At 41.9% G+C, this 24,972-nt stretch overlaps 1 protein-coding gene across 1 annotated transcript in view; it reads right to left on the bottom strand.

The window, feature by feature from the left end:
* mdga2a (MAM domain containing glycosylphosphatidylinositol anchor 2a) overlaps positions 1-24,972 on the bottom strand; it is a 118,224-nt gene that overhangs the window by 41,661 nt on the left and 51,591 nt on the right. Inside the window, exons 5-8 of the mRNA XM_074691791.1 lie at positions 20,732-20,864; positions 16,860-17,132; positions 4,395-4,724; positions 779-1,093 (exon numbers count right to left, since the gene is read on the bottom strand). Of these exons, the coding sequence (XP_074547892.1) occupies positions 779-1,093; positions 4,395-4,724; positions 16,860-17,132; positions 20,732-20,864 (1,051 nt within the window). The remainder of the gene's footprint in view (positions 1-778; positions 1,094-4,394; positions 4,725-16,859; positions 17,133-20,731; positions 20,865-24,972) is intronic.

A 24,972-nucleotide genomic window follows, 5' to 3' on the forward strand; every position in this document is an offset into this window, starting at 1 on the left:
CCATCAGAAGAGGTGACAGTAAGCCACACATACACACACACACATACACACACACACACACACACACATGCTCCTGGCTTCCTGCTGCACTAAAAGGCTGTCAGAGTGAATCTCCTCTGCAGCTCGACTCGTTGTGATTCTCCGGAGAATTGAAGCAGAAACTGCGAGGAAATCTTCAGCCGAGCACTTTGAGGAGTCCGAGCGGAGAAACAGAGGAACTAAACACACCTGAACGCTACACACACACACACACACACACACACACACACACTAACTAATGATGCTTCAAGTGATCTCTCCTTTTAGATCTCAAAATGCTCGTCCTCACATAAAAAGAATAAATAAAGATGAGGAACATTTTGACTCATTAGCAGCCAAGAGGACACTTAGAAAGAAGAAACTCTGCAAACTATTTTCACTTGTGCAAAAACTCCCCAAATGTTCAGAGTGGGCTGCGTGTGTGAAAGCAAACAGCAGACTTGTCTGTGTTTGTGAGCTGTCAGGTGAAAGTAAACAGTCTTTCAAAAGCAGATTAAAGTTTTTAGAAGATTTCTGCTTTTACAGCTCCAAATCTGAAGGGAGCTATTATAAAAACACCTGAAGCTTCAGTTTGACGTTTCTATTTAAAACCCATCAACGTTGAATAATCTGACGGGATGTTTAACGCGCTTTACATCCTTGCCATCACTTCCTGGAGCTATATGAACGAATAACATGTAGAAGATGCTGAAATTCTGCAGCTGTGTGTTTTTTTAATGTGTGTGTGTGTGTTACTCACACTGCACCACCAGCTGGATGAGCGCCTCTCGCGGCTTCACATTGAACCCGTTGTACTGACTGGTCTGGCAGCGGTACGTGCCGCTCATGTCCCTCGTCACGTTGTTCAGCCTCAGGACGCCGTCGTAGCTCTCGATCTGAGCCGAGCCGTCAGGCATCAGAGACACCGACGCCGCTGCAGCCCCGCTCTCCTCCACCCGCGACCACAGGATGATGGGTTTGGGTTTCCCTGAGACCAGGCACTGGAGGTCCACAGTGTCGCCCTCCTGAGCGATGAGGTGAGAGCGCCCCCTGGGGACAGTCAGCTCAGGGGGGACTACAGGAAGAGACACAGAGAACGAGGTAAAGCCACAGCAAGGGTTTGAAAGAGTAATTAAATGTTTTGTCTTATTCTGCTATACTCATGTTGTCACTCATATCAAGCAGATGCGTCTGTGTTATAAACTTCATCACTTCCTTTGTCATTTTCATTCCCTAGGGTATCCCCCGTTCATCTTTTTCTGTTAAGTCTCAGGTTCACTGTAAACGGTAAATTCTACTTAGGCTTTAATCGGTCTTCCTACAGCAGAATGAAGTGGACAGAAAATGATTCTCATTGGATTTATGCATAACTACAAGGTGTTCAACAATCCAAGCTCATCTATTTCTGGTAAGTCTCAGTTTCACTGTAAACAGTATGTTCTACAGAGGCTTCACTCTATGAACTCTATTAACAATATGAAAAGAAAGAGAGAAGGATTTTCATCAGTTTATTTATAACTAATAGGTCTTCAACAACTTAATCTCATTTATGAGTGGTAAGTCTCAGTTTCACCGTAAACAGTATGTTCTACAGAGGCTTTATTCTGTCTTCCTTCAGCTGTATGAAGGATAGAAGGAGGGATTTTCATAGGATTTATGCATAACTAATAGGTCCTAAACAATCAAAGCTTATCTATTTGTGTTAAGTCTTAGTTTCACAGTAAACAGGAAATTCTACTGAGGCTTCACTGTGTTTATTTTCGGCATTATGAAGTGGAAAGAGAGATTTTTCCATTGGATTTATGCATAATTAAAAGGTCTTCAACAATCCAAGCTCATCCTTTTGTGGTTGGTCTCAGTTTCACTGTAAACAGTAAGTTCTACAGAGGCTTCACTCTGTCTTCCTTCAGGGGTATGAAGCGGGGTATAAAGTGGGGTATGAAGTGGAAAACTAATGTTTTGATAGGATATATGCATCACTAATAGGTCTTCAACAATCCAAGCTCATGTATTTGTGGTAGGTCTCAGTTTCACTGTAAACAGTAAATTCTACAAAGGCTTCACTCTGTCTTCCTTTCGGCTGTATGAAGTGGATAGAGAAGGATTTTCATTTGATTTACGCGTAACTCATAGGTCTTCCACAATTTAATCTCATCTGTTCGTGCTAAGTCTTAGCTCCACTGTGAACAGTGAATTCTACAGAGGCTTCACTCCGTTTCCCTTTGGCAGTATGGAGTGAAGAGAGAATGCTTTTCATAGCATTTATGCATAACTACTAGGTCTTCAATATTCCATGCTCATGTATTTATGGTTAGTTTCCGTTTCACTGTAAACAGTAAATTACGCTGAGGCTCAACATTTGCTTAGAATTGCTGGTATAAACCCAAGAAAGAAAATAGTTTCAAGGGTACCAGTACAGCCTTGGGTCTAGGTTGCACACCCTCCATGAGGGAGGTTATCCCTGAAGCAGGCAGCCTGGTTTAAATCCAACCTGCAATTTCTTCCCTGCATTTCTCTCTCAACTCTAACCCTGTTTCTTGCTTTATTTATTGCCCTGTCCTTTCTAAATGAAAACAAAAAAATCTCAAAAAAAGCCTTACATCTGTTTGTGTTGAGTCTCAGTTTCAGTGTAAACAGTAAGTTCCACAGAAGCTTTGCTCTGGCTTCCTTCAACTCTCTGCATTATTAATAGGTCTTCAATAATGCCCACGAATCTGCTTGTAGTGAGTATCAGTTGCACTGTAAATAGCAAGTTATGGAGGCTTTACCCTGGCGTACAATGGCGGTATAACCCTGAGACAAAAAATCAACAACATAAAAACGAGCCTTTGGATTTACTTCTAAATAACAAGTCTTAACAGAGGCTTCACTCTGTTTTCTGACAGTGTTATGAGGCTGAAATAAAAACCTATTTTCTTTAGGTTTTCATCCTGAACTACACCCCTGAAAAGAGATCTGCATTATTTTATAGAATTTGCTGATTAGAAATCAGCTCACTGAAACAGTGACATTGGAATATACAGGATTCTGACTTATCCGATTTTGATTAACACCAGATGCAGCCTTTAAAACTCAGGTTGTACCGTTTGTTGTCTGAGGCTTGGAGGTCAGAGGCCACAGCGCTCAAAATATTGAGTTTTCTATTTAAAGCTGGTTGACTGCAGAGAGGTGACGCTTCGAGCAGGAATGAAACAGGAGGAGGAAAAGCAAAAGCAGTGTGATGTGGAGTTTGTCCTTCATTTATAAGTACGGTGAGAGCTGCAGAGGGGGGAGGAGGAGGAGGGGGTGAGGCAGCTCGACTGTTTTAACATTTATTTTCCTTATGGGATCGACCCGAGCACGACCTTCTGTTTTAACACGAAACATCCGTCAGCAGGCGCTCAGACTGCAGCGACGCTTCCATTAAAAAACTCTCTACTTCCTCTCCTCCATCACTCCATCCCCCCTCCCCCTCCTCCTCCCAGGCTCTCTGACTGTTTCCTTCCGTCTGCCAAGGTCACAAACAAACAGGAAGTCAGCCGCCGCCAGCAGACGCTCATCTGCATGACGTGGGTCTGAAGGAAAAAGTTGTGTTTGTGTCCTCGCTGCAGAAAGTGAAAACAGTGGACTCCTATGGAGCGGAAGCGCTGCAGGGTTTTCATCAGAAGACGGAGAAGAAGAAGAAGTGGTGCAGGTGCTGCTGCAGAGTCATGTTGTTTCAGAGACAGAGGAGGAGAAGAAGACGCCCATTTTTCAGTTTGAAAGTTTCTTAGGAGTCTTTTTGTTTCCTCAGATGCCCGCAGGCTGACGGAGCTCACAGGAGGAAGAGACCTCCTCTGTGAGAATCAGATCTCCTCCTGCAGGTCGGGGAGTTTCAGGGAAGAGTTTCTGCTGTCTGCAGGAAATGTGAAGTCTTCACTAAGAGCAGCTTTTATCTGAATTCAGCTTTAGACAACAGATTCCTCTTATCTTACAGAGCACAGTTTGCCTGAAGCATCACGCTGGTTTTGACTCCAATCATCTGATGACCCTCAGATCCTCCGGGAGTGACGGACAAACTTTCTGGGCTTAACTGTAACTATTTGGGCCATGACTTCCTTCTTCACAGTCGTCTTTGTTCACAGCCTACACGACTAATTAACCACCTATTAGGGGTGTGCCATATCATATCATCTACGACAATACATGTATTTTTTTTTGGACGATATAGATTTGTCATTTTGTGATATTTACAATGCAGAGACGCAATGATGTATGACGCTCCCTGCTGTGTTCAAAACAATAATAGTCGAGAGCTAAAGTATCACGGCAGCATCAACTTCGTCTTCACATGAGGATCTGAGTACATCTCAAGCATGTCCCCGGGTCTAAAGACGCCCCACCCCCTCCTGACTCACCTGTGGTGGATGAGATGTTGACATCAATGCTGATCTCAGGGCTTCCTCCGTTCCTCAGCGACGCCACGCACGTGTACGTCCCAAAATCGGTGAACTTGAGGTCAATGATGTCGAGGTTGGTGGTTCCAGGAGAGACCTCGGTGTCCGTGTGAGTGATCACCATCCGCTCCGAGCTCCTCAGAGGTCGCCCGTTCTTCAGCCAGCTGAACTGCAGCTCCTCAGGGGGCGTGGCCTCCACCTGGCAGCTGATCTTCACCTCCCGGCCGATCTGGATGTTGTCGTCGTTGTGGTACGGGTCGGGTGTGATCCAGAAGCGACCTTTACGGAGACCTGCAGGAGGAGCAGGGGGATAAAGTTCAGGTCTAAATGTTCTGAGTTTTGGCTGCAGGTAACTCAACTTGTGCCTGGGAGTGTTCAGACGGGAAATTTAGTTATAACAGTTGATACCAGGTTTTAATTCCTCTGCTGAGTCACATGACCTGCTGCACGGAACTCCTAATCAGTGTGTGACATCATCAACTGCTGCAGAGTGAAGGGTGAAACTTATTCACAAAAATTTTGGAAACAACTCCTCTTATATGCCACAATTTTACCCAAATCTGGGTAAAAATATAATATATTTGTAGGAAATTTTGTCAGGAATCCATCCATGTCATTTCTAAAGCTGTAAAACTTTGACTTTTTTTTCCAGAAGCTCAAACGTGGCAGCCTGCGCAGAGCTGAAAACTGTTGTCCCATGTATTTACATGGAGGAAGCTGGGAGGGCTTCTGTAGGGTTCACCGACTTTGAGGGCTTGTCATTTGAAAACCGGGTCTGAGACGTCAAAATCCTACTGTACTTTTGTAAAGCAGGGTCTAGTCTGTCATGTGAGCGAATTTCAAGATGATACCACGTATGGTTTTGTACAAGATAATTTTTGAAGAAAGGGTAAAAATGTGGCGGAATTTTATTCTAAAAGGCAAATGTCGACTTCCTGTTTGAGATAGGTCCGAGGTGCCTCCTACCTTTTTTGTGCATCTCAATGAGATGGACATTTTGACGTTGGTTTTATGTCTGTACGACATGAAACCAACGACTAGGGCCGTTTAAGTGTGCCGAGGTGGCGCTAGAGAGCATGTCATGGGATGTTGGGGGGCAAGTTTGTTATCATATAACAAACACCTCATAACGATATGATAACAAGCACCTACGCCCAAAGGATAAAGGTGCCCTTGTCCTTTGGGCGAGGACCCTGATTAACAAATCATGCTGTTGTGCATTAACTAAAGGAATAACAACAACATTCCCTCAGAAACAACACCACAAACATCTGATTTATTTGAATTTGAACACAATCCGCCTCATGTAAATTAGAAAAAGGTTAAAAGGACACATTAAACATGACATCTGAGAGTTTATTCTCTGTCATATTTTCCATGATTACAAAAACTCTTCCTGCTGTGGAGAAACTAATCCGTCCAAATGAGGCTTAATTATGACCGAGGCCGTTTGTTCAGTATAATCCGCTGACTGTTCACATCGACCAGCTGCTCCTCTTCCTCTGCCGCTGTCGTTTAACCTCCTGATGCCCAGCTCAGAGCGCGCTCATCACCTATGCTCACCACAGCGCACTAAGTATTCAAGCCCTTGAGTCTGGCTCGATTAATGCTGGACAATCACACACAGATTTATAATAATGTTTACAACATCTGCACGGAAGACGCGTCTAACTGAGTGACCTCCAGGTCGCAGTCTCGCTGACACACAGATATCTGAGCAGGTGTGCAGGGAATAGCAGCAGCAACTGTTACACAACAAAGCCTCGAGAAACGTAAACTATTCATGGATCCTGTCCACATATGGATTGACACCTGTGAGCTGGTTCATTCAGGTAACTTAAGGTGAGATCTAAAGCTGATGAGTCATCCTCACAACCACATGATGAATGTATCGTCTTTATTTGAAGGTCTATTTCAAGGTGTCATTGTTTCTGCAGCTCACCTACTGAATCTGCGCCTGTGGTGATGTAACAACAGGAGGGCATGCTAAGCCACTCCCACTTCTCCCACATCCTTATATGCTACTGTGATTTCACTTGGGGGTTGCAAAGTCCAGATGTGGGACTATCCCTGTGGGAATAACCCTCAGATTCTGAGACATGACACCACCAAGTTTGTTGTGGTGTTTTTCCACCTCTGCATTTGCCTGCACAGGTTAGCACACACCCCTTTTCCAAACAACATTCAACAACTGACAGCCAATCAGAGCAGGGAACCATTACCATATTATCTAAAGTCATCTTTAGATATTTACTCCATCAGCACGTTTACATCAATCAATCAGTCAATCAATCAATCTTTATTTGCATAGTGCCAAATCATAACAAACATTATCTCTAGACACTTTCCAATAGGTCTAGATCCATCAATGTTAAAATTTTATGAACAGAAACTCAACATCAAGACCAAATTGCAGCATTTAGCAAGTTACACTGGCAAGGGGAAACTTCCCTTTATTGGCAGAAAGCTCGGATAGAACCAGACTCATGCATGCAGCGGTCCAACTGAGGTCAGAGCCTAATCGTGAAGTCACAGTGGGGGATCTAGTCTTGTCTGTGTATACATGCGGAAAAGAGAATCAGACTTCAGGTCGAGAACATCTCACTCTTTCTATCCCTTTTTTTGATGAGCAAAGCTGTATGTGTTGAGTTTTTCCTCCACTCATGAATTCAAGATGTTGAACTGTTTAAGCTGCATTAAAAGGACGGTTTTCTCTACACTCCAAAGATTAGAGTTGTTTCTCTATTCTGCCATGGTCTTTGTTTGTTGTGCTGAAGCACAGTGACCCCATTTCTCTTGGTCATCTGCTTCCTCTTCCAGGGGAAATTTGCTTGTGCTGAACGGCGAAGCGTGCCAAGACCAGCCGAGTCCTGCCGGATCCAACTTATTATTAGTATCAATCAGGGCATACTCAGTCCATTCTCGATCTGACTAAACTGTTGACATTCATTTTAATAGTCCAATCTCGTGCTGATGAGCTCAAAGTCTGATTTCTTAAGCTGCTATCAGCTTGTTAGTCCAAGGAAGAGCTGAAAAGTTCGTAGCCTGACTAGGAAGGAACGCCATAGAGATGAAACTTGGCATGCACGAAATTCAACATTTTCTGACACTTACAGCATGGTTTATTTTCAGATAAACTGATGTAGTGTTTGAGGACTTTGAAAAGTAGAACCGGGGACGTTTTGTGAGTATGGCTAAAATTTGGCACCATGGTGTTATCAAATATCTTCAGAAAAAGGGGTTGACTCCCAACGACATTCACGCCGACATGGTTGCTACATCAGGGAATGATGCTCCAGCTTTATCAACCGTGGAAAAGTGGGCAGCTGAATTCAAGAGGGGTAGGGAGAGCCCTGAAGATGACCCAAGGTCCAGACGTCCAGCCACAGCAACAATGTTGAATTTAATGCATGCCAAGTGTCATCACAATGCCATAACTCCTTCCTAGTCAAGCTATGAACTTTTTAGTCCACCCTCATATCTTTAGTTGGTAATACAAAGGTTAATGTATAGTGAGTGAGTGGTTATGCCAAACAAAATCCTTGCACGCTGAGATAAGACGCAATGTCAGGACTTTATTCACATGGTCACATTATCTATTTCAAAAAGTTTGAGGTAACAGCTGTCCGTCTCAGTAAATGGTCTGGAATAATGCAAACACAAGTGAAAGCTAATATATTCCTGTTATTGAGCCGGTGTTCTGCTGAAAAATGCCACTATAGCACAAAGTGATAGCTGACGTGTCTACTCTTCCAACTGAATCTCCTGATATCATCAAATTATTTGATATAACACTCACTTCATTACATTTGCAACGTCAGGAAAACTGTTTTTATACCCTCACAAAAACTGGCCATAGGGTGAGTCCATGATGGCCACAATGTCAAGTTAGTCCCATAATACATCACCTGACCTGACCCCATCTACCCCTACCCTAACCTCAACAGCCACTCTCCATGCTCCCTAACCTTAACCCAGGATGGAGGCTTCATTCTTGGGTAACAACCACCACCCTTCCACCATGGTTCCACTGAATGCTTCTCAGATACTAATCCATACCTCTAACCCTAACCCTGACCCTCAGCCTAAACATATTGTAAGACACAGGCTCCATAACGGGAGTCCTGACCTGGGGCCAAGGCTCCAGACTTTGGGCCAAGCCTTCAGTCAATAAGATTGGTAGAAGAATCCAGGCATTATTTATGTCTTTCGATATCTTGACATAAGATACTGGTCTGGACCTGTCTGGTGGATGTGGCTCAAATAAAGTCTTTTGAGACATTTGTGATGAGATTCAACAACAAAAGTTGCAAGTTAGTCAGTCCATCGATCCATCACCTCAACCACTGCCCCATTGAGTAAAGTGTTGGACGCGGTAAATTAATGACCTGTCCTGTATGCAAGTCCAGTTATTAAACAAGCAGGACCATTAGACCTAATTTTCTGTTATGGAATGGCCCTTTTGTCTGCAGCGTTGCCGCATGCAAGACTGAAAATAATCAGACAGTTAACTAATTACATCATGAAAGCGACGCAGGTGCAGATTACGTCATAATTCAGGGGAACCTCCTGGAAAAGCCCACCAAACAAACTCGAACTGGGCATGTCTACCACTCATAAACAGTGATAAACCTGGCGAGCGGTAACGGTGTGACTGAGAGAAGATCAAGAAAAATATTTTTCAGCGAAAGAAATGGACATTTTGTTACAAGAATACACAAACAGCTGTTATCAGAGAGTCAATCAGGTAAACAAAGAGAAAGAGAAAGTTTGGCGACTGGTGTTTCCAAGCACACAGTGGAAAAGCTCAGCAATAAAATAAGCAATATGAAAGCTGCTTTGTGAAACAAGTGCTGCAGCATTGCCCCAGTACCTCAATGAATAACTAAGCAGTTTATAAAGTTCAACATTTTACCACACAGATTTTGAAAGGACCCAGACGTATAAAAGCAAAGAGCGAATCAAACGTATACAACTGACGGCAATGAGCCCTGTCGGTTTAACACTTTGATTGTCTCTCTTATCTCATATGTTCACTCAAAAAATGTTGAGTTTCCTAAATCTAAATTTGCTGTATGGCTACAAGTTGTCACTTTTCAAAGGATTGTTTCCTGTCTTTGAATATTTTGTCTCAAATAATAACGCATCGTGTGATGTCTGCCTTTAAACAGCCGAATAATCCTGCTGTAATTGCCTGAAACGGTGGGGTATTCCTGGGGTATCTTTTTTCTTTCGCTGTTAGTATAAACGGTCCATTTTCCTTGCAAATGGCTTGTCATGGATACAGGCCCAGGTGATATAGAAAGTGTAGCATGAAGATCTGTTTGTTAAAACAGAGTGAAGGATAAAAATCCCCGTGATGGTGAAGCTACTATCTACCTCGGGAGCATCACGGCTGGATGGACAGCAGAGGTGTGACTGCACGTTGGCCTGGTTCACCCTGAGACTCAAGTCCTTATAATTACCTCTGCACTCCCTAATGAAGTCTGTATCTTTCCACAGTCTGAAGTTTAACTGTTCAGAGCTCATCAGGGACACAAGTCTTTTAGTTAAAACGTTCCCGCATTGTGCGAGTACCTTAACGACGTCAGTTAGAAAAACCTTAACTACAGGAGGTCTTTGTTAAAGCCAGAAGAAATTAGATTTATCTCCGTCACTTCCAGTAGCAGCAGGAGAGGAGTCAACGCCGCTCATGTGACGCTGTGAGTGTTTCTGGAAACACAAAGTGACGCCATCAGACGTGTAAATTTCTCTGTTGGTGAGAATCCTTCTTCTGTCAGCCCACGGACAGGGAGGCTGTAGTTCAAATCCCAGCTGTGTGTGTGTGTGTGTGTGTGTTCAGGGTATGAGTCTATAAATAGCTTGACTTCGTGAGGCGAGCAGCTGATTGTCCTTGTTCATTAAGATTAAAGCAAGAATGCCTCAAAACAAAACCCTGTGTGTGAGCGAGTGTGTGAGCGTTTCACTGCGTCAGTAAAAGGTCTGTTGCATAACTGGAGGTGGAAGCAGCCACTGCACATGCACACACACACACACACACACACACACTCACACTCACGCGTGCTGGCATGGCTCCAGCTCTGTCAGCACACTGTAGTACTATAACAAAAACTGGTCTTTGTGCAAGATTGAAAGCTCCAGAAAAAGATCCTGACTGAGCTCCTGTGACCCGTGTTACCCAAGACACCTTTCTCTGCACGACTCTGCAGATCATCATGTGTACCCAAAAAAGCACAAAGTCAGCTTCACACACACACACACACACACACACACACACACACACTTCACAAAGATATTAGAGATGAGCTGTCATCGCGCTGACGTCCTGCTCTTATCTGTGTCTGTTTAAACTGAGTGAAGGTAAAACCAGGGTAATCTCGTTCAGATATGAGGATATATCTAAACCAACTCAACTTAAATCTATCACAATGAAGTCAAGCTCTTTAACTTGAATTGAAGTGTGTTCATTTGGGTCTCATCTACTGTAACCTCATTTTTATTCTCTGATTTTTAGGTGATCATGATATTGAAGTTTTAAGAATATTTTCAAACCCATCCTGCTGACAGCGTTAACATCTAATGAGGCTATCATTAGCTCGCTGAAGCCTGGATCTTCTACCATGCTACAGCCTTGTTATCTCTTGGTCCTTCTGATGACTCGTAACACACACAGTGAAATTATTTGTGTTAAAGGAGGGTTGTTTCGCCCTTCCACACATCAGCTAAGACACTTCCAAATACTCCAAATTCATGTTTAAAGTGGTGTATCGTGATCATTTTCTTGACTTTATGTCATCCCTCTCAAAGCTATGTAGGAGCTTTACATATTTTACAGCCAAAAAAACCCTGTCTTCAGGGGCGCAGATGGCCTAGCAGTCTAGGTCAAGCCCCATGAGGTTTCGCCTTTGAACGGGTGGCCCCAGTTTTGAATCCAGCCTTTGGCCTCCTTCCTATATGTCACTTCCTACACTTGCCCTGTTTCTTGCTCTATCCACTGACAAATACATAAAAAAATAACACTAATTTCAGCTACTGTCTCTTTAAGAAACAATCGAAGCCCTTTGGTATTCAACATTCCGGAACCCTCCTCCAGTGTCTCCATGCAAACAGTCGTGTTTCTCTTTTCAATAGAATAGAATTGAATTACTTTATAGATCCCGAACTGGAAAACTGTTGTGTTGACAGCAGCAATTGTATGAGGTTAAATTTGTGCCATCAGAAACTGAATTTGAATTAAAATATTGAATTAGAAAAAGCACGATGTGTAATGGAATTTCATGTTTTGAAATTAAATTTATTTTTTTAATTGAATTTATTTATTTTATTTGAATTAGAAATTATATTTTACCTATGAAAATTCAACTCTTTTTATACTTTAAATTCAAAAACACAGAATTCAATTTCAATTCACAAAGGGCAGATTCTGTTTTACAATTCAATTTCAATTGAGAGTGGCACGACCATTACATCATCTTGTGCCCGTCAAGGAAACTAACTGTGCCGACATACCAGGGCTTTTGTGTTAGCTGTTGTTAGCACGCCCTGCGTTTAGTTCACAAATACCACAAGAGGGATGTTAATAACATTGTGGTAGCATTTCTACAAACATAAGTTGAACAATACTATGTAAACGGTTTGTTACAAACATTTGTCAGAAGTGCTTGGATTGTCAACTCTGGGGTGGTGAGGAGCGTGTATGTGATTTCACTCATTTCTATAGCGGCTATCCCTTTCGGGGTTGCGGGGCGGGTGCAGGAGCCTATCCCAGCTGTCACTGGGCGAGAGGCGGTACCGGTTGCCAGTCAATCGTAGGGTAACAGTAGACACACAATCATGTGTATTATGTGATTTCAAACTTGTTCCGAGTGCACAATGTTTAGAAAACTGGGAAGCTCGTTTACCGTAACATTACAGGCTAAAACAACAGGCTAACCGCAGCTAAAGTTAGCATCCTAAAGCTAACACAGAGACAGGGGGGACACTGAGGAAAAGCTCTTACATCTGCTCCACACTAACATTACATCTACTCACATTTCCAGGGTCCGAGGTTTTACTGAGTGTAGCTGGCACATTTCCTTGATGAATGAACTCTAGACACTTAGTCTTGTCTTCTTCCGAGATGGGAAGCTTGTGCATGGAACTATGTGGCTGTTTACAGCCAAAAACAGAGCAGTGATGGCTCTTCAACTTTGGCATTCCTCTCCCTGCTGCTGGAGAGAGTGGGCGGGGAGGGGGTGCAGGGCCATCTGCTCCAGTGGACCAATCAGGTCAGACTTGCTCCTGATTGGTCAAAAAAGGGAATCGCTGACGTCAGCAAATCCCCAAAATCCAAACAGCTCGTTTTAGGTCAGGATTTTACATTCACAAGCTCTACTAAGTACAGGTTTTGACATTAAATATCACATTTTGTGGGCTGGGGGGAAAGCCAAAGACCCACAAATTTCACTAAAAGACTTAATAAAGTGATTTTCGCAGAATATGGGACCTTTAAAGAGAGTCACCAACAGGTGATGTCACGATTTAAGCAAATCTCCAGTAACTCTCACTGAAATCTCGCCTGAGATTTTGAACAAGGCGCTCAGAGCAGGCTGAAGTCTCATCCTAAAATCACTCCATCCAACCTTTATCTGAGAAGCTGAAGCTTTGCCCATTTTCAGTATTGACTTACAACATTTCAACCTGATGTTTGTTTGTGAAATATGAAAAAAAGATAGCACCTCTTTAAAGATGAGTCAACTTTGAAGCTCTGAGAAGAGAAGCTGAAAATATCACACTTGATAAATCTGTGACATCTCCTCACGCTCGTCCCCTATAATGTTACTCTATAAAAAATAATGATGTCGAAATTTGTGTTTCCTCATAAGGCCCAGATTAATGGACTTTATCAAATCATAATTTAATATCTTCTAAATTAAGTCTGCATTATCAAAAACAAGCACTTGGCCTTCTTTTTGTCTTCCTCCTCTTCTCCGCAGTTAAATCTCCTCCTCTTCTTCCTTTTTTTATCCTCCACCTCCTCTTTTTCCTTCATAAACTCCTGAATTCATCATCCCCGCCGCTTATCCTCCTCCTCTCTCAATCCTCTGTTTTCTTACATCACCTCCTCCTCTCCACCTCTGTCATCATCCTCTCTTTTTTCCTCACCCCTCATCGCCTCCTCATCCGCACCTCCTCGACTTCCTTTGACCATATTCTCACCTCCTCCTGTCTCACTTTAATCCTCCTTCTCCTCTTCCTCCTCCTGCTATGTTTCCATTCCTCTAGTTCTCTCTCCCTCCTCTTCCTCATCGACCCCCTGGGCAAACACACCTCCTCCATCCATTAGAATAACATGCATCCTCCCTCTCCACATACACACTCACACACGCACACACACACACACACACACACACACACACACACACACACACACACACACACACACACACACACACACACACACACTCATAGGGTCCATTAGCAGCACTGTGTGTCAGACTGGGTGGACTGGCTGCTCGGTAGAGAGACTACTAACTAGTATGACAGAGAGAGAGAAAGAGGTGCATGATGGGAGTTAAATAAGTTAGGAGGAGGGAGTCGAGCTGACAGGCTGCAGGGTCAGCAGCTCACACACACACACACACACACACACACAGAGGTGAGTCATGCGTATGAATAAAACACAGCGGACAGAGAGAAAAACACAAGAAATGACTCGTATTAAAGGAGCAGTCCAACATTTTCTCACCTCTGTGTGTTAACTTAGCTTAGCATGGAGGCTAGCAGCAGAGGGAAACTGTTAGCATCTTAAACTTACACCCTTTGTTGAACTAAACCTAAACAACCTTTATCTTTCCTGTTCTCTGCTGGTTTTCTTCTCTTAGTTGTTGCAGGACGAATCATCTACAGTCCACAGACTGATGATGATGTTCAGGACTCTTCATCATGACACAGCAGAGGATGAGGAGTGGGGGGGTGATTTAAAAAGACTGAAACACTGAGCGAGCTTAACGTCTGCACACACGCTGATAAACGCTCTGTTTGTGCTGGATGTGTCGGATCTATTCTGGTCCCTTCTTGCGGCAGCTTGTTCATTCAAAACAACAACTACAGACGTGAATGTGCCTTTGTACCTGCGGGGTTTAAAGCTGGAGACTCACCTGAACACTGTGAGAATCCTACAGACACAAACACAAAGAAAGCACAACGGAGAAAACACCTTTCAACAGGTCGACGAGAGCAACAACTGGATCCCAGAGGAGCCGGCGTCCCTGGAGACTCCGCAAATACATCAAAAACGAAGCAACATGCATCTGTTGCATTTCACAGAGTTTCACATCATTAGAGCATCATGCGAGCAAAAATAACCTTCACACAGGAGATAAAAACACAGTACTGCAGCAGTGTGTGAAGTGCTGGTAGTTGTGCAGCGTGTATCGATTGTTTTAACACATCAAGGATGCAAACAAAAGTTGAGTGTGTTTTTCCCATGTCCTTAAAAAAACAAAATAACACCCTAACAACAAATTTTGTTGTATAACACTAAATCAGGGAAATAAGTCTCCATTTCTCAGTAGTTGAAAGCATCTGGACCTGAAAAAGATGTGAAACATGTGTGTTGGTTTTACAGTATTGTGGGGACCGTAACCTACAACCACACCTGCCTCATGGGGACTCATTTGCCATCTGGGGACGTCAAGTTTAGTCTAGGGTTCAGTTGACCTTACAGTTAAGCATTGTAGAGTAACACGTCAGTTACACCAACTATTCAAATTTTTACTATATAAGACCAGACATGTTGGTCAAATGTTGTGTCCAAGCTGTAGTTCAGCCTCCCTCCACTAGTTGGTGCTGTAGCTCTGGTTAATGTCTGCTGCCATAACACTTTAAAGCATAAAACAGGGTTATATCAATTTTTTACTCAAGTTTACTGATCTCCCTGCTCTGCTTGATTCTGATTGGTCCAAACCCCTTGATGACCGTTTTTGAACTTTCACACATGAGCAACGCCAAAGGCAACGTTATCACATGTCATGTCAAATGGAAAACAGTTCAAAGAGTTTAGTTTCTTTTAGTTGACACCACAGACTGTAAAGAGATCTAAAACCGCTAGCTTCTGATAGTGTGATACTGGTAAGAAGTATGGCTTAAACTTTAGCTTCTGTAAGCATCATAATGGCAATTAATGTGGCTTTAACTTTAACTTCTATTAGCATCCTGTTGTTAACAATGTATCTGAAATGTTAACTTCTGTTGACATCATACTGGTAAACCATGTGGTAAAAATGTTAGCTTCTGTTAGCATCATACTGGTAAACAAAGTGCCAAGAGTTAGTTTCTGTCAAAATCATATTGGTAAAAAAAAATGTGGCTACAATATTAGCTTCTGTTAACATGCTATTTCGGAGGGCTAAACAACATAGATATGTCTATTCTGGATCCTGTCCTACAATTAAAATAACGCCAACCGTGCCTGGGAGCCACTTTAGGTTTTCTATTGCATTATTGAAATTTAAACCATGAGAAATAATCAAAACAATCTTGAAATTATTTTTCAACCAAATTTTTGTATATTATCTTTGTTGCAACCATACTATTCCTACTAGTCATATTTCTTAGGCTATATTCAGACTAGACAATTCCTTTGGTCCACTTGTTTGGTCCAGATCAAAAGCGGACTTTATTTTTTTCGTTTGGTGCGGTTCGTATTCAGATGGTACTTTTTGCAAATGGACTATATTCTGTAAACACATCCACGTGTGTAACCATTGGTGCTCTCATTGGACAGCACTGACAAAGGGCGGCACACAGAATACAGACCCGGAAATGGAGGTAAACGTGTGTTTGTGCTCTTATTAGAGCTGCTAAATCATTTTCAGTTTCAAGAGCAGCTCCTTCAAAGTAGGCTTAACTACACAGTTTCAAATTCTGAAACAGCGAAGACAAATGCGGGCAGCACGAAGACGCTATGCTCTGCGTGTCCTGACCCACAACATGCTAGCAACAGTGTGGCTAAACAGAAGACGGAGGATCAGGTATGAACTAAAGAACAACATTCACTACGGGCTGTGAGTGAAATACGTGGGGATTAATGCACAATGCTTGGCTACGGTAGTTTTATAGGCCCAAAAGGCGCATGTATCCTGTAGTTAGTTTGGATGGACCTTGGTTTGTATTCAGACCTGCACCGGAGAACCATGAACCGCACCAGAGTTTGTTTGGAAGCGGACTGAGACCACCTCAAAAAGTGGGTCTCGGTCCGGTTGTTTGGTCTGCACCAGGGTTCGTTAGTATCTATTCACACCTGCATGGAAAGTCAGAACCAGCGTGGTAAACGAACCCTGGTCCATTTAAAGTGGACCAAATAGTCCAGGTCTGAATACCACTTTACACAAAGACCTGATCACAGGTTCATGTTGGGTTCAGGTTTTAACCTTTCTGTCATACCTCTGACGAGTAGGTTGGCGGTTTTCTTGGCGGGGTTTCCCACGTTGTTGGATGCCAAGCAGCTGTAGGGCCCGCCCTCATCAATAGTGACGCCAGGGATGGTCAGCGTGCCTGCCTTCACTATGCTCCTCTTTGGGAGCTCCTCCCCTCCCGGCCTCATCCACTCCAGAGTGGGAGGAGGGTCTCCACCTGACGCCACGCACACCAAAGTGATGGTCTCTCCATGATTCACCACCAGAGGGTCGTCCAGGAGGAGCTTAATGGAGGGAGGGGCTGAGACAAGAAAGAAAGACAAGTTGAAGTGGAATAAGTCTTTTACAATTCTACTTTTTGCCTTTTTGTTTTGCAAATTAAAAAAGAACTTTATGATTTTTTCCTCAGTTAAATATCTACATACTACTTTATTTTATAAGAACACCTCTTTTATTAAACTCCACTTCTTCATTTAATCAGTTTAGAGCCCAGACACTGCCTGTTAGCTGTGAGCTATTGTTAGTGTGTTATTTTTTCATGGAGTAAAATGATTTGGGTGTTAAAAAACTAAACAAGGTAATTTATTTTCCTCAGCTGCTGAAGTTTGGTTGGACTCACTCATAACTCCTTACACAAAGGAAGCACACCATTCATTATGAATGAAACACAAAATACTACTTTGGTAACAGCACTAAGGCTGCGACTACTGAATAATTTGTGATATTTTTCATGAATGAATCCTGAAAAACCGCTCCTGTGAGACTGAGGTGTCTCATGAACGCTGAAAGTGGAACAGATTTAGTTTACTGTGAGAGAAAAACAGAAAAATGTGACAGTGGACAAAGTGTGTCCTGATTCAGACGCTCAGTAAATGTTAGTACAGTATATCCACATACAACAGCCAGAAAGGGGGCAATAAGTGTAGTTTCTAACATTATAAAAATCCTCTCACTGCTATCTCTGTTTCCTCCTCTCTTGTATCCTTGTGTCCTGCTCACCTCTCTTTTAAGTATACTTGTTTCCTCCTTCCTCTACTCTCTAGAAGCATTGTTGCCTTGTTCGATCTTTTCTTCTGTTATCCTAGTTTCTTTATGTTCCTCCTCGTCTCTCTCCTTGTTCCCTTCTTGTTTCCACTCCTTTCTACTATCCTTGTTTCCTCTTTTTTCTCTCCTTTTAAGCACCCTTGTTTGCCCATTACGCCCCCTCCTCTCTAGTATCCTTGTTTTCTAGTGTCCTCGCCTCCAAATTTTCTTATTTTGTTTTCTCTATTTTTTCCTTTGTTCTCCAGTATCTTTGTTTCTTACTCTTCTACTGTCCTGGTTTTTTAGTATCCTTGTTTCCTTCTCTCGTGTGTTTCCAGTATCCTTGTTTGCTCGTTTCTCTCCTCTTCTCTCTAGTATCCTTGTTCCTGCCATTCTTCCACTCCTTGCTTCCACTCCTATCCTTAATTCCTCTTTTTTTCCTTTCCTTTTTAGCACCCTTGTTTCCCCCTTACGCCCCCTCCTCTCTAGTATCCTTCTTTTCTAGTGTCCTCTTTTCTGAATTTTCTTATTTCCTTCTTTATCTCCTCTCCTCTCCTCTTTGATATCCCTGTTTTCTCCTTTCTTTCCCTTTTTCTCCAGTTTTCTTGTTTCTTACCCTCTTACGCTCCCGTCTTTTTAGTATCCCTTTTCCCTTCTTTCGCTCCTTTTCTCTCTTGTATCCTTGTTTCCCTCTCTCCTGTGTTTCCAGTATCCTTGTTTGCTCGTTACTCTCTTCTTCTCTCAAGTATCATTGTTCCCTCCTTTTTTTTCCACTCCTCGTTTCCACTCCTATCTACTATCCTTATTTCCTCTTTTTAGCACTCTTATTTCCCCATTACGCCCCCTACTCTCTAGTATTCTTGTTTTCTAGTGTCCTCTCTTCTGAATTTTCTTATTTCCTTCTTTATCTCCTCTCCTCTCCGGTATCTCTGTTTTCTCCTTTCTTCCCTTTTTTCTCCGGTATCCTTGTTTCTTACTCTCCTACTGATTCATCTTTTTAGTATCCTTGTTTCCTTCTTTCTCTCCTTTACTCTCTTGTGTATCCTTGTTTCCTTCTTTCCTGTGTTTCCAGTATCCTTGTTTTCTTGTTTCTCTCCTCTTCTCTATAGTATCCTTGTCCCCTCTTTTTTTTCTACTCCTTGTTCCCACTCATCTCTACCATCCTTGTTCCCTCTTTTTTCTCCCCTTCTCTCTAGTATCCTTGTTTCCCCCTTTTTTTCCACTCCTTGTTTCCACTCTTTTCTACTATCCTTGTTTTCTCTTTTTCTTCCCTTCTCTCTAGTACCCTTGTTTCCTCCTTTTTTCCCACTCCTTGTGTCCACTCCTTTCTACTATCCTTTTTTCCTCTTTTTCTCCCCTTCTCTCTTGTATCTTTGTTTCCTCCTTATTTTCTCTTTCTCTCTAGTATCCTTTTTTTCTACTGTCCTCTTTTCTGAGTGTTCTTATTTCCTTCTTTATCTCCTCTTCCCTCCTCTCTGGTATCCCTGTTTCCTCTTTTGTTTCCTCCTCTCTCACCTGCAGTCCCATCTCCTAAGTATCCTTGTTCCCTTCTTTCTCTCCTTTTCTCTTTTGTATCATTTTTTCACATTCTTCTCTCTGGTATCCCTGTTTCCTCCCTTCTCTCCTCAGTATCCTTGTTTTCTTCCCCCCACTGTCCTCTCTCTTTAGTTTTCTTGTAGTTTGTTATCTTCTTGTTTGTTTTCTTCTTCTTCTCATTTGTATCCTTGTTTCCCACTGTCCTGTCTTTTTAGTATCCTTGTTTCACCTTTTCTCTCCTCTCCAGAATACTTTTTTCTTTTTCTCTACTCTCTTTTATAGTATCCTTGTTCCTTCTCTACTTTCCTTTGTAGTATCCTTCTCGCCTCCTTTCTCTCTTCTCCCCTCTGGTATCTTTATTTCCTCCTGTCACTCATCTCCTCTCCTCTAGTATCCTTGTTGTCTCTGATTGTTCTCTCTGATATATGTTCAAACAGTTTTTATTATAATAAACTTCCTGGAAGCAGCTCCTGTTGACGGGCCCATGCACAGATGGATTATGGGATTTTCCAGAGAAACATATACATGTGTTATTCTTTGAAAGGTTTTTTTAAAATAACCCGTCATGTGTAAATAATCTGGAGAGATCAGAGAATAAAAGCTTCCTATCCTGGAGAAATAAAAGCCACGGAGTGACTGGCTGCTGCACCAACTGCACGCTGCGAGCTGCAGAAAAGCAGTTAAATGCAGAAATAATGAGCGAGATAAAAATAGCTGAGTCGACCTCTGTTAAGCTGACATCATGTAAATCCCATCAGCCCCTGGGGCGGGGCGGCAGGATCTACTGTACAGGTCAGAGAGCTGCAGCCTGAGCGGTGATTTATTTATGATTTACATTCATCTTACTGTGCATGCTCAGGTAGCGGAGCAGATTAAAAACCTCATACAGAGAAAGAACATTAAAAATATGTAGCATTTTATGGAAGGATGCACACACATTTCTGACAGGACGGAGGAAAAAACAAGGAAATGGGATTTTAAAAAGTACTCATAAGTCATTCAAATCATGAGGAGGAGGAGGATTAATTATTTTTCTCTTCGTCAGTTAAAAGTAAAGAAACAACTCACTAAACACGAACAGATAACACAAACTCTGTGTTTTTCGTGCAAATTTTGAACACAATTGTTTTTCTGCTGATGTCACCCAAGAGGCTATGTGCAGTTTGTCCACAGGGGGCGCTAGAGTTGACACCAACAGAAAGTTCCTCACAGGAGCTTTGATTAGTGAAGTGATCATCAGAGCAGTGTGTAATTTATTTAAGCTGACACTGTGTTTATGCTGTCCTCACATGAACAGGTTTAGCGTGTGTGTGTGTGTGTGTGTCAGTGTGTGTGTGTTACCTGTCTTGTTGTTCAGAATGAAGTGGGCACTTTTGTCTGCTAGGCCACATACATTCCTAACAGATGAGATGCAGGTGTAGTCAGCGTAATCCTGAGGACGGAGATTTTTCAGTTTAAGGATCTTCGTCTCGCCCTGAAACAAAAAAAAAAAACACACACACACACACAAAGGTTTGTCTTTGTCTACTTATGGGGACCATGAAAAAAAAAAACACACAGTAGGGGACCATGTGCTTGATTGAAGCCATCGATGTCTCTACCTTTCAGGAAATTTACTACACCACGTGAAATGTCTGGTTAAATGATGACAAAAAACAAATATCTTTCCACCTCGTCTTGAAGGGAGATTTTGGGGAGACGTTTTTATTTCCCTCAAGCTCAGATTATCCTCAGACTAACTGGGACACAAACAGCACGTTCTCACTGTCTGTCCCCGTCCTATTCAAACCAAGAACAAAACACCACACTGGACTTACCTTTGGTTCATTGTGCACAGAATCTGCGTGGAGAATAGGTAGCATGTTCACAGGCTATTTTAAACCTTGTCACATGTTTCTACATAAGTAGTGTCAGAGCATATTTACATAGATGGTAGGGGTGGGAGAAAAATTGATGTACAGTCAAGATTTTTTTGTTTAAGCATTTTGAATCATGATTTTTTTTGTTCAAAGTTGATTTATGTATTTTATTTTTTATATAAGTCCCTAATTTTAGTCTTTGTTGTAGGCCTTTGAAACTAGAAAAGCACTCAGAGAAAGCAGACCTCCGCCAAGCATATTATGTTTGTCATCAACGCTTTAGTCCAACTTTAATGTTATACTCCCTTTCAGCAGACTGTCTGCTACAATTTGATGTTAGTTGCAGGTTTGTACAATATTTTTTTTTCCTGACAGTGTTGAAAATCATGATGACCCAGTAGATATTTCATATTCCAGATCTCAGTATCCAGAATGATGCCAGGATCTGGATCGTACTTTTACATCTGTCAGAAATTATGGTGACCTTGTCTTGTATTGTTTTGCAAAGCAATCCAATCATTTATCATGGAGTTATATACACATATGATGAAAACTGCCCTATCTCACAATGATAAAGAATCCTTTAAAAAAGTCCTGGATCCAGACAGTGATCCAGATCACCTCCAAAATTTAATTCCTGCATCCTTATCCTATTTTGAAAATTTCCTGAAAATTTCATCAAGATCTGTTTGTTACTTTCTGAGTTATATTGTTCACAAACAGACAAACTCTCCCCAGAACACAACCTCATTGGGGAAGGTAAATATGTCTCCTGATACAGTCTGTAGACATTATCACCATTCAACTTTTCCACATGGTCTAGTGTTAAAAAAGCAAACCTAAGATAGCAAAAATGGAAATATAAAAGAATTGCCATTTAAATTCAATTAGCACCCCAAAAATCAAAAGGAGAGAAAAGTGCATCGTCCCAGCCCTAAGTGATGATTCTACTTTTTTCTCAATCTTATGTTCATCTTTTACCAAAAACCTGGATGAGCATGTCCACTGTCAAAGATAATTTTCTGCCATGAGAAAAAAAATATCTTAATTGTTACCTCAAGTTGTTGAGGATAAGCTGTTGAACAGAGTCTGAAATGTTTTGATATATTCCTTTATGGTCTAAATGTTAAGAAAATTCCATCAATGTTTGATTGTTACAAGACTTTTACTATAAAGACTCTCAACATCCAATAGGAGCGCTTGGTCCAGTACAGAGAGACTACAGGAAGCAACAAACTGGACAAATGGTAATCAGCAAGTTCGCACCTCAGGCCAAAAATTTTTGCTCATCACTTATTTAAAGACATCTTTGAATCCAAAATAATTAGGCCTAATGTTAGAAAGACCAGCTGACCAATCACAGCTCTCCTCCTCCTCTTCCTCTTCCTCCCCATGTCTCCACCTCGCTGCCAAGTCTCTCTTATCTCCTCTGGCAGCCTCAGCGCTGCCTCCCGCCTCATGGACAGATGAGATGAGATTAGATGACATTTAAATGGGATGTTTGTGCAAAGATGGCGGCCAATTTTCTGGCAAATGAGGAGGAGGAGGGTGGGGGGATAAGTTCCTTATTAGGGCCTACGAAGAGTGAAGGGGGGAGGGGGGGTTAACAAGTTCCTCAGCTCCGTGCTGAAGGCACTACAGTTGACAGCGCTCAAATCTGGCATGAATGTTATCTGTGTCGCAGTGTTAAAACGGTCACTGACCGGCCGCCTGATTGGACGGCTGCTACGCGCTCAAACAAAAACAAAACGACGGCCAAATGAGGAGGGGGAGGTTTTCTCCATCTGTAGAGGATTGTAATCCACCAGAGGATGTAGAGGAGAGGACTAACTGAGAACAAATCTGAACTCTGAGGAGGAAAGCAATGTTTCACAATCACAAAGTATTACGGTACACAACAAAACATCTAAATATTCACCCTTGTTAAACAATAACACCCATGTTTGATTCAAATGTTGTTTCCTGAGAAACATGCTGACTAAATGTGCTACAGGTTTCTTAGAGAGGAGAAAAAAAGTTGTCAAGTCTTGACAAAAAAAAATCTTCAAGTCACCTGAATTGTCATTAAGTATTAAATGAAGAAGTAATAAAGAAATATAAAGCAGAACTGCACTCCTGAAAAAATATTTTACAATGTAAGGGGAAACCTGATGCTTTTGTTAAATATGGGACCCTTTCTTGATATTTTGCCATCTTTGGAGCAGGATGGACAGAGAGGTGCAGACCAACTTGAGATTTACTACCTGGATTAAGCTGAATATGAAAATTTACATGTGCACAAATATAAAATAGGAAATGGAGAGCCATGCTGGGGAAAGGGGGAAGGGGGGAGTTGTTATAATGTGATTTTTATTTATTTATTTACTTTTTGTTTACTTGTTTGTTTGTATGTTTGTGTTTTAACATTTTTTGTTTGTTTGTTTGTTTTTTTTAAGTAGCAGCTGTTGCATCTGATTTTATTACATGTGAATGGACATTGAATTTCTGTGCTCTTCTATGTGGCCATGTGGTTATATTTTACCACTTCCTTGACAATCCTTGCTTTTCATTTGTGGAGTTTATACGACAATACTTTTCTGACAATTATTGTCATTTATATTTGTTTCTTTTTTTATCGTCATGTTTATCTGGAACAGGCCACAGGATGCTTACATTGATGGTGGATTAATCTGTTAAATTTATGTTGTATTAATAAACAACCTATAAAAATAAAGAAATAGGAACCAGTGCTAGCCACAGTGTGCATTAGCACCAGTGAAACTAGCGTGTTAAACTGTGATGATTGCAGAAAAAAAAGTTGAAAGTTAAACTCAAAAACTTTCTACTAATCATCATCATTATCATAAATCTATTTTTAATTGCCTCAAATTCAAGAAAAACTGGCTAAAAATCAAACTTAATTTTTTTTTTCCTGGCAGCAACCGATGAAACGAAATGGAATAAAAAAATAAAATTTCCTAAAACCATCTCCAGGAGGACTCACACTGAGAGTTAAAGTGAGACTAAAGACGGTTTTACTGATGAAGCTTCAACAGCGACGATCAGCAGGAGGAGAGGACTCCTGGGACACACGGAGTGAAAGCGTTTCTTCTGTCGACTGTCACACGGCTGGAAATCTAAAAAAGCCAAAAAAGGATCCACTTCACTTTACGTGTGTGTGTGTGTCTGTCTGTGTGTGTGTGTGTTGATGACAGAACTATCCAAGCAGATTATAAACATGATGCCAAATTTAAAAAATAGCTCAAACCTCCCGAGCTTTACGACGACAGGTTTGGAATTGACTGACAGAAAAAAAGAACTTGAGAGGAAATGTATTTTCTGATTGCATAACTTCAAACCTGTTTCCTGATTTTTATGCAGCGAAGCGTCCAGCTACGCGTCCAGATTCAACCTTCAGCACTGAAAGTGAAAAACTCTGGACTTGATTTTTTCTGAAGCTGTAAGTCCTGCAAATTTTCCTCTCCTGAGCAGGAACACTGTCAGGTCATCTTCACAATCTACAATCCCACACTCGTCAAGTCCTACTAGAGACCTCTGCAGCAGGCTTTATGTCCATCAGGGCTCCTCTATCAGTAAGACCTGATTGAAAAAGTCCAAACGAAGGGACCCAGGAGGCTCCTGATCAGATACTCACACCGACTCCAGCTCCCTTTCAACATAAAGGAGCAGCTCCTCCTCTGAGCTCTCTCAGGATGTAACGGCTCAATGAAGTAAAAAACCCAG

The sequence above is a fragment of the Halichoeres trimaculatus genome, unplaced genomic scaffold, assembly GCF_033239565.1.
Source record: "Halichoeres trimaculatus isolate MK-OKI-2021-1 unplaced genomic scaffold, fHalTri1.1 fHalTri1_scaffold_17, whole genome shotgun sequence".
NCBI classification, from domain to species: Eukaryota; Metazoa; Chordata; class Actinopteri; order Labriformes; family Labridae; genus Halichoeres; species Halichoeres trimaculatus.